Below are 8,905 nucleotides of genomic sequence, written 5' to 3' on the forward strand. Positions count from 1 at the left end.
TGCATGCTGTGGAAGAGTTCAGGTCTTAGGAGGTTAATGTTAATACAGAGGTAGGTTGCACAAGCTCAGCATCAGAGGTCTAGAAGTTCAGTTCAGGTTTAAGTTTAGGAGGCCTAAAAACTTTGAACCTGTCATAGCCTTGGTTTGTGTTTGAGACTGGAGGTAGCCATCACTTAAGTATGCATTTATTTAAAAAAAAAAAAAAAAGATTTGATCTTAAGTGGGACTTTTTTTGCAACAATGTCTATTTTTCACACTCAATTTAATGTCATTACATGTACATTAAAACTTATGGATCACAGTGAAATTATGCTTTCTTTTCAGCAATTTTCACACTTTGCAAAGCCGTCCAACAGGCCAGACCGGACCCTTTGGTAAGCCTGCGGAGCACATGTTTGACACCCCTGTTCTACACAATATTCACATTAGTGTACTTAAACGAATCCACCATCTGGCAGATCTTACAAATGCTTTGATTCCACTCTGAGTACTACACTGGACTAGCTATAAAGACTCAAATGCCCTAAATCATATCCAAAAGGAGTTGCTCCCCACTGGCCCTTAGAGACAGTGCAGGTTAAAGGGACTACCACACTTTCTTTTAAATACAATATATGCTTACTATGGGGCTTTGAAGGGTGGCTGTAGCTCCGGACGTAGACCAGGTCACCTACTGATTTGGTGATTGGCAGTTTGATCTCTAGTCGTTCCAGTCTGCATGTCAACTATCCTTGGGCAAGATACATGAAAGCATAGAAAAAAGTGCTCATATGAGTGAATGAATGAGGCTTGTTGTATAAAGTGCTTTGAGTGCTGTGCGAGAATAGAAACGCACTATATAAGTGTCAGTCCATTTACTAAAGATGTTTATCAGAACTACTTTAATCGTTCTACTATTTTGCTTTTACCCTTTAACCAGATTACACATTGCTTGAAGTCATTTCTCTACCAACACTTGATTTCAGTTCACAGTAAGAATAGCTTTCAGTTTACCATAATGACACCAGAATACCAACATGAACAGCTTTTATATGAGTTTCAAACACGTGGGTCAAAAGCGCGAGTGGATCCATGACTGCCCCCTGTTGGTCTTGTAACGTTTTTTTTGTTTTTGTTTTTTACAAAAACCAAAACTCAAACAAAGATATTCCTAGTTCCTAAAAGTAAAATTCAACAAACTCAACACATAAATCCTCAAAAAAAACCCAACAACAACAACAACAAAAAAAGCCTAAAATATGGACCAAGATAAAGAACAATGCTGCTCTTTTCACCTTCGCCTTATCTTCAGCAGCAGACTGTCACATCTTATGTTGTAATTTATGACAGGGAACAGCTATTCCCTGTAAACTGGGTAAGATTACATATGATGCAGAAGTCATATTAGAGCCAGTTCACACCAGTAAGTGTAATATAAGCAGACAAAATTATTAAAATTAAAGACACACATTCATCTCCTGTCTCCAGGTCATACAGTGAAATTAGAATAGCAATTGAAAATGAGTCTGTGTATACTTATGCCAAAGCATAAGAGTAACTGAGAGATAATGGGATGTGTTATCGGAAATCACAGCATCTCTGTCATAGAGACTGAATGAGCATGGATTTTTGAAGATGTGAGTCAAAAACCTCAGGCACACTGTCTCACTATGGATTGTAAGCACAATTAGATGACAGTGTAATAAACACAGGAAATGTTTAAATTCAGGATGTGAGCACAAATAAACAACAATGTTTTCCCTCAAATGTGACGTGTTTAACAAGTCTTCAGATTACAGACGGCAAGTGAGTGAATGTTTCTAATCGTCTCACCAGAATCTAAAAGAAGACAATTTAACACTAAATACAAAGTTTTCTACAAAATCCTAATGTACTCAGCAACAAATCATTGGAAATGGCAAGAAAACCCTATGATATATGTAAAGTGTGTCTATGTCATGTCCCATTGTTTGCCTTGCTAAAATCAAAGTATTTGATTTTTTTTTTTAAAAACATCATTTTTGTTTTACATGTACAGACTATATGTAATTATTACCTACAGTTCTCAAAGAAATTAAGTAAAAAAAATAATGAGATACTGATGATCACATTCAAAATTATATGGACAAAAATGGCTTTGTAAAGTTATTCCAAAACACGCACCTTTAAAGTATTTAATATTATTTACCACGTGTGCTGAAATATTAGCTGCAGTGTTATAGGTTTATTCTAGATAAATCATACACTCCACTTGCAATGGAAGTGAGTGGAGTCGGGTGGGGTCCTCGTAGATGAATCAGGTTTCTTCTACTATCACTGCAATTTTTGCTCATTGCCTCACAGCACATTGCTGCAGTTGTATTCGAGTCTTTGGGGCTCTGGTGGTTCCAAGAAATTAAGAAGCCTGGAGAACTTTTCCTGAAGACTATTTACACAAATGACAAGAAAGGTGCCTAAGAGAGTTCAACTAAATAAAGGTGGTTACACCAAATACTACCTTTCAAGCTTGTTAGTTGTATAAACTTGTTTTTGTGTGTGTACTGTATTTCCATGTATGTTTGCACATGTTTCAATAAACCACTGCACCAGTTTTTGTTTTTTTTTCCAAACAAAATATGGAGAAATGACAAGTTGCACAGGGCTGTAAGTGCAGGTATCTTAAAACTACACCATTATAAACCTAAATGTGCCTGTTTGTGTAAATTTATTTGAGCCTTTTTACTTTCTGTGATAAAAATGATAGTTTTTTTTTTAAATTTATAATTATTTTCATCTTTATTTAGTTATTCTGTGTATTTTAATATATTGACTTTTATTTTATACAAACTGGCAACTTCCGCCTGCCTCTCAGCGCTTTTTGCGTACGTACGTTACGTTGGTCAGACGCATACACACAGAGACATCATGGCGGACGTGCTGGATCTTCATGAAGCGGGAGGCGAGGACTTTCCTATGGATGAGGATGGTGATGGTAACACTATTATGTTCACTGTTAGTGGCAAATACTTTACTGTCCCCGCGTTCAAATGATGTGTAATTATTGAGGTCCGAATCGCAGCCGCTATGTTCGTAAACGGAACAAAAGCTAGACTGCGTGGTGGCAGGCCCGATAAATGCTAACATGCTAACGCGAGTTAGCGCCGTATAGTTGATCTATTCAGTCGCTCCGTAAAAGTTAGCGAGGCTACGGACATAGAGATGTTTAAAATTCACCTGTTTCGTTTCGAAGGGGAAATTTACTTGGCCGGTGACTTAACTCTCATTGTGAGTGTTGTTAGCAGCTGCTAACACGCTAGTTCGCGGTTAGTGCAGCTAACGGGTAATTGTTTTTGCGGATCGAACTGGGGGGAGCGGGCATGTTAAACATATTCCCAGTCAGTTGAATTAAATTGGCGAATTTTGTTCGTTGTTAAACTTGTAATGAAGCGAACATTGCAGCAGCGTGCGCTGGCTCTGACTTGTTCATCTTTCATTCATTAGAGAGCATCCACAAGCTGAAAGAGAAAGCCAAGAAGCGGAAAGGACGAGGCTTCGGTTCAGGTGAGTGACCCCTGTGTGATGGCGATAGTTTACATAGCCTCTCTTACTTTAGCTATGCAGTACAGTAAGTGTTTCTTTGTCGACATTTCCAGAGGAGGGAGCCCGGTCCAGAACCAAAGAGGACTATGATACTGTGGAGCAAGATGGGGATGAGCCAGGCCCTCAGAGATGTAAGTAAAGAAACAGTTTAACAAAGGATTATGTCACGAACTTGAAACGGCAGCCTGTGGCTTTGCGGTGATATAGCAGAAAGTACCACTGGTTTTCTGGGTAGTCTTACATCATTTGCTGTTAATGTGATAATCACTGCTGGGTAGAACATGTTAGAACATATTTAAATACATGTTCTTAATTGTAATTGTCTTAATACTTAAGCACAAAATAATTTGTGTGTTTGTCCTCGTTACAATTGTGTGGTGCAATTTCTCATGATTATCAATTTATAAACCTTTCACTACAGCACCACAGGCTGTGTTACAGAGTAATGCAAAAGTAAAATGATCAAGTAACTTGTAATTAGTAAAGTAATTTGTTACTTTTCTAAAAGACAATACCTGTAATGATAAGTTTGGTCAATAGTATAAAGTCCAAGCTACATGTGTGAATAGAAATCTCAGAGTTAATCAACAGCAAAAGAAGGAGGATTACGCTGGTACCATTGAAATCCATTCAGATTTACAAAAAAGCAAACTTGCTTCCAAAAAAGTGTCACTACTGTTATTTATTGACTTAATATCAAAGCAAAACTTTTTATTTTACATTAAATGCTTTATTGCAATGTAGCACCTTTGGCATCACACTATCAACAAGTAGAATTTTTTTTATTTATGACTCAAATACAGTGTTTGTTTGTTTTTTGTCTTTTTTAAGTTGATACACTTGAAAGTGCTACTTGGTAAATGTCCTGTATTTGTACAGCACTTTACTCAGTCATCCACCCATTCACACACACATTCAAACACTGGTGATGGCAAGCTACATTGTAGCCACAGCTGCCCTGGGGCGCACTGACAGAGGTGACTTGATTCATCACATGCTGATTCCTTTCCTTGCTGCAGCTGTGGAGGGCTGGATCCTCTTTGTGACGGGTGTACACGAGGAGGCCACAGAGGAGGACATCCATGATAAGTTTTCAGAGTTTGGAGAAATCAAAAACCTCCATCTCAACCTCGATCGCAGAACAGGTTACCTTAAGGTAAAAAAATACAACAACAAGAACCACATGCTATTATTGTTTGGGTTTTTGTGTGTGTGTGTGTGCGTGCGTGCGTGCGTGCGTGCGTGCGTGCGTGCGTGAGCTGATAACCCTGGCTAGTACAGGGTTGCCGTCTGGTGATACCTGATTCTAGCCCGCTACTTGGAGTTGAACCTCAGTGTGGTTTGCAGCTACACTTTGAGGAATGGGAGGCGTGCGGTTGTTCCGTAGATCTTTCAGACAGGTTGATTGTACACCCCAAACAATGCTACTGTTAAATTGGCTCTTTTTGTTTTGTTTGACTGGTTTTTACATCCATTTCTGTTTGAGTGGAGAAAAAAAAATGGCTTGTTGAAAACATTGCTTCATTCTGGGGTAAAGGTGGTTTGAGCCCAGACAGATCACTGTTGCCTTCCACCTGCATACACAACACCTGGCTGCATAACATGTTTGTTTGACTCTTAACGATGACACCACGATGCCATCCATGAAGAATAAACTCAGAAGCCAGAGCCATGACCATCCACTGAGTCACACTTTAACTGATTTCATACAAAGAGAAGTGCCAGTGTCAAGTTAGTTACCAAAAAAGTAACCAACATTTCTCTGGTCTAATTATTGCGAAACAAAACCCTAAATCCAAAGATTTTTAATACTGCAGATGTCCTTAATGTGTGTAAAGGATTATGTTTTGGTCTAACAATCCCATCTCCTCTGTCTGTGTGAAAATGAAATTATTGGTAACCTGCTTGCTGGTTTTCTGATCAGATTGTTCTCATTTTTAACATGTGATATGGATCAAACTGGAAATTTTACACACAACAAATTTTTACTAAAAGCACATTTCATTGTCCTTTTAGTGTTTTGTTGTTGTGTGCCGTTTGTTTTTGTTTTTTATCATCTCATAAGTCAGTTTAACAGTGGCTTGTGACACTTTTTTATAGTTGGGTTAACTTAACCAAATTCAAACCAGGAATATACAGATATTACACATTTGTTTGTTTATATTCCACGCAAATGGTAAAATAGAGAAAGATTGTTTATGCAGCCAAACTGAAACAACTGCATGAATGCAAAGGAACAGCTATTTGTAGAGTCCTCATCCCACCATTGTCATTGTATTTCAGCTGTGTATAACACTTATTCCATGTGGGAAAAACACTTGTGCAGAGGATGCATACCTCTTCTCTCTTTTCCAGTTGTATTTCAGGGATGCAGACATCCTTCAGTAAGGCATCCTGAAATAAAATTTATTGGGGGCACAGTCAGGTCTAACGATGGGGAACTAGATTAGGGCAAAGAGGTGCAAATTAAAACTGTTCCTTTTAAATATAGAAACACATCCTCTTTTCTACCACACGGTGGCAGCATTGTTTTTGATGTAAAGTAGGACCAAAGGGAATTCTACCCCAACCTCTGTCAGCTAAGAATGGAGAACGTGTAAAGTTTTCCTTAAAGGCGGTTTGAAGCAAAAACAGATTGTTGTACAACAAAGTCAGAATGTGTTCTACCAATAACTGAAGTATTTGATTTTACTGTGTACATAAATATGCAATAATTCACACAGTCTTCTGTCCCCAGGGTTATGCACTGGTTGAGTATGAGACGTACAAAGAGGCTCAAGCAGCCATGGAAGGGCTCAACGGTCAGGACATGATGGGCCAGCCTATCAGTGTAGACTGGTGTTTTGTCAGAGGGCCTCCCAAGAACAAGAGAAGGTGAGGGTGGTGTCTTCATCCATCTTGGAGCAGAAACAAGCTCCAGTGTTTGAAAAATCTACAGAAACATACTCTGTACATTCATTTCAGTAGGATTTTGTCATCATAAGTGATCATTTTTTTCCCCTCTTACCATGCAGCCACTACTGATGACATGACTACTCAAGTTTTGTAGATAAGATATAATTTAAATGTCTCTGTGACAGATGACAAAACATTAAACACAGCTCAGAAATAAGTAGCGTAAAGTCGAATTGTTTTAAAAACAAACAAACATAGAAAACAATATCCAAAACACAGTGGTTCAATAAAGTTAAAAAAACAAAACCAAGAAATGAAGGGACTCAATAATTAAAAAAGAAAAAAACCCACAAAAGTCAAATTACGTTAAAAAAAAAATCTTTATAATGGCTGACTATAACACATGTAATATTTAAGTAGAATTTTATTATGTAATTGGTGATGAATTTTCCTCTTTCTACCCAGCACTTAGTCTTTGCATTCATATTTGCAGTAATGACAATATAGATGTTACATTTTCTCGTTACATTGTTACTGAAAGGTTTCTCTTCATTTATTTATTTATTTGATTAGAATTCAAATCTCTCAATGAATACAGAATAAAGATCTACCACAAAGAAAGAAAGCACGAGATGAAGCTAATCAAAAAGGTACTGACTGGAGCAAATGCTTATAATGCCAACCCTTTTAACAAAAGATCATTTAGGAAGCAGCTCATTTACAAAAGAGTAAAACAAAACGAACAAACAAACTTTCCATCTTAGATAAGTAAGTAAATTAAATTTCACAATAATAATTCGTAATAATTCGATAATCCACGCGAAACAACCAAGACTTTCTGTATTATTATTATTAATATTGCTCTCTTCATTCTTGATTAATATATTTTTCTAATACTCTAGTTTGTTTTTAAACAAGAAAAATAAACTACACCTTTTTAAGTCACTGTCACAGCTATTCCACAAGTTACTATAAATATACTGTATTTATGCTGTAGTTAATGTTAAAGCAGGTAAAACATAAAACACAGCTTAATAGGGTAATAAATAAATTACAACAATAAATATATTTTTTTATGTTACCACCCATATTGAGTTATATGTAGTTATTTAAGTGAAACTCTGATTTTTGAATTTATTTATTAATTAATTAATTTTAAGATTTCCCTTTTTGATTTAATGTGTGTTTTGTTTTAGGGCTGGTGGACGGAGGCGCAGCAGAAGTCCAGACAGGAGGCGGCGTTGAATGGAGGAAGTCATCACTTTGATAACCAGTTAATAGGCTTCTAATGCCTTCCTACGAAGCAACTTTTGGAGTTTTTGTACAATATTTTCAGTAAACGTTGTGTAGCTGGGCAATTGGTTCTAACAGAGAATTTGTGCTTTTACTTTCAGACAGACATGTACATGTTTATGGTTTTCATGAATCCCTCACAGTGCTTTCTGTTTGCTCATTGTAACTTGGATTTTATTTTATATAGCCTAGGGAAAATTAAAAATTTTAAAATGTAAACCTATGATTTGTTTGTCTTTTTGTTTTTAAAATAACAGTTAACAGAGAAATCAGCCTACCAGCTCATTGAGCATGAAATTATAGATAGATAGATAGATAGATAGATAGATAGATAGATAGATAATATAAGCATATATAGACATCATATACATATGAAGAATGTAGAAAAGAACATTTAGGATTTACATATATAATACTTTATGAAAGGGAAAATGATAATGTATAGGTTATCTTTACTTTCGAAATGAGTTAAATTTACCTTTCATGTTAAGTGTGTAACTTAGTGTCGTGGTGTGTAAAAGTTACCTCTTAATTTCTTTATATTTATTCAAGGGTTTGGGTTTTTTGGGGGGGACATTGGCTCCTTTTTTTTTTTTTTTTTTTTGCCTGTCCCGTTTGGTTCTTTTGCCATCAGAATTATTGTCTAAAGGCAAAGAAAGATGCCCAACGGATTTACTTTACCAAATGGACCATCCCAGCCATGCCATATTGGTCTATTTGAGTCACCTTTGCTTTTATTGTTTATTTTATTTTCATTTGCTGAACACGGGACAGACTTGACTGGGGAAAAGGAAAAAGGAGAAAGAAAGGGGGAAAGAAAAAGAGCGGGGCAGAGGGACGATGATAAAGGGCAAAATCAGACACAAAATACATATATCAATCACCTGTTGAGAAAGAAAAAAGAGAGAACAAGCAAAGAAAAAGAGCAATATAATAAACAACATCATCTTGATGATCTATGTGACTATAACACTGAATATTAAATATTATTGTGCAGCACGTAAGATCGACAGCGCAGTGAGCTTTGAAGTAGCAGCCAAAAAGGGTGTAGTTTGTTTGTGTGAGCACCTGTGTGTACACCTGTGAGCGTGAGCACGCTTGTATTTAAAAGGTTCCTTCATGTAATGCTCTGCTAGAGGGTGTGGGGAGAGTTATAGCC

At 36.7% G+C, this 8,905-nt stretch overlaps 1 protein-coding gene across 2 annotated transcripts; it reads left to right on the forward strand.

Annotated features, from left to right (window-relative positions):
- The first annotated feature begins 2,875 nt into the window (after positions 1-2,875).
- rbm8a (RNA binding motif protein 8A) lies at positions 2,876-7,937 on the forward strand. 2 transcript variants are annotated; one of them, XM_085365931.1, is made up of 6 exons: positions 2,876-2,950; positions 3,460-3,519; positions 3,612-3,689; positions 4,578-4,714; positions 6,296-6,432; positions 7,650-7,937. In XM_085365931.1, exons 1-6 carry the CDS (start codon positions 2,884-2,886, stop codon positions 7,696-7,698), a joined length of 528 nt encoding a protein of 175 aa, XP_085222057.1. In that variant the 5' UTR covers positions 2,876-2,883; the 3' UTR covers positions 7,699-7,937. The 2 variants fall into 2 exon arrangements, with proteins under 2 accessions (XP_085222057.1, XP_085222058.1); XM_085365932.1 differs by having other exon boundaries at positions 2,876-2,944.
- The last annotated feature ends 968 nt before the right edge of the window (positions 7,938-8,905 follow it).

This window comes from Diplotaxodon limnothrissa, linkage group LG11 (assembly GCF_057381915.1).
Source record: "Diplotaxodon limnothrissa isolate DT_005_m linkage group LG11, D_limnothrissa_male_GT1.1, whole genome shotgun sequence".
NCBI lineage: Eukaryota > Metazoa > Chordata > Actinopteri > Cichliformes > Cichlidae > Diplotaxodon > Diplotaxodon limnothrissa.

Excerpts from the sequence above, each read along its gene's own strand:
- rbm8a (XM_085365931.1), top strand. The coding sequence starts at position 2,884 with ATGGCGGACGTGCTGGATCTTCATGAAGCGGGAGGCGAGGACTTTCCT. Across the intron at positions 3,690-4,577 it reads TGAGCCAGGCCCTCAGAGAT|CTGTGGAGGGCTGGATCCTC; the intron begins GTAAGTAAAGAA and ends TCCTTGCTGCAG. Across the intron at positions 4,715-6,295 it reads GCAGAACAGGTTACCTTAAG|GGTTATGCACTGGTTGAGTA; the intron begins GTAAAAAAATAC and ends TTCTGTCCCCAG.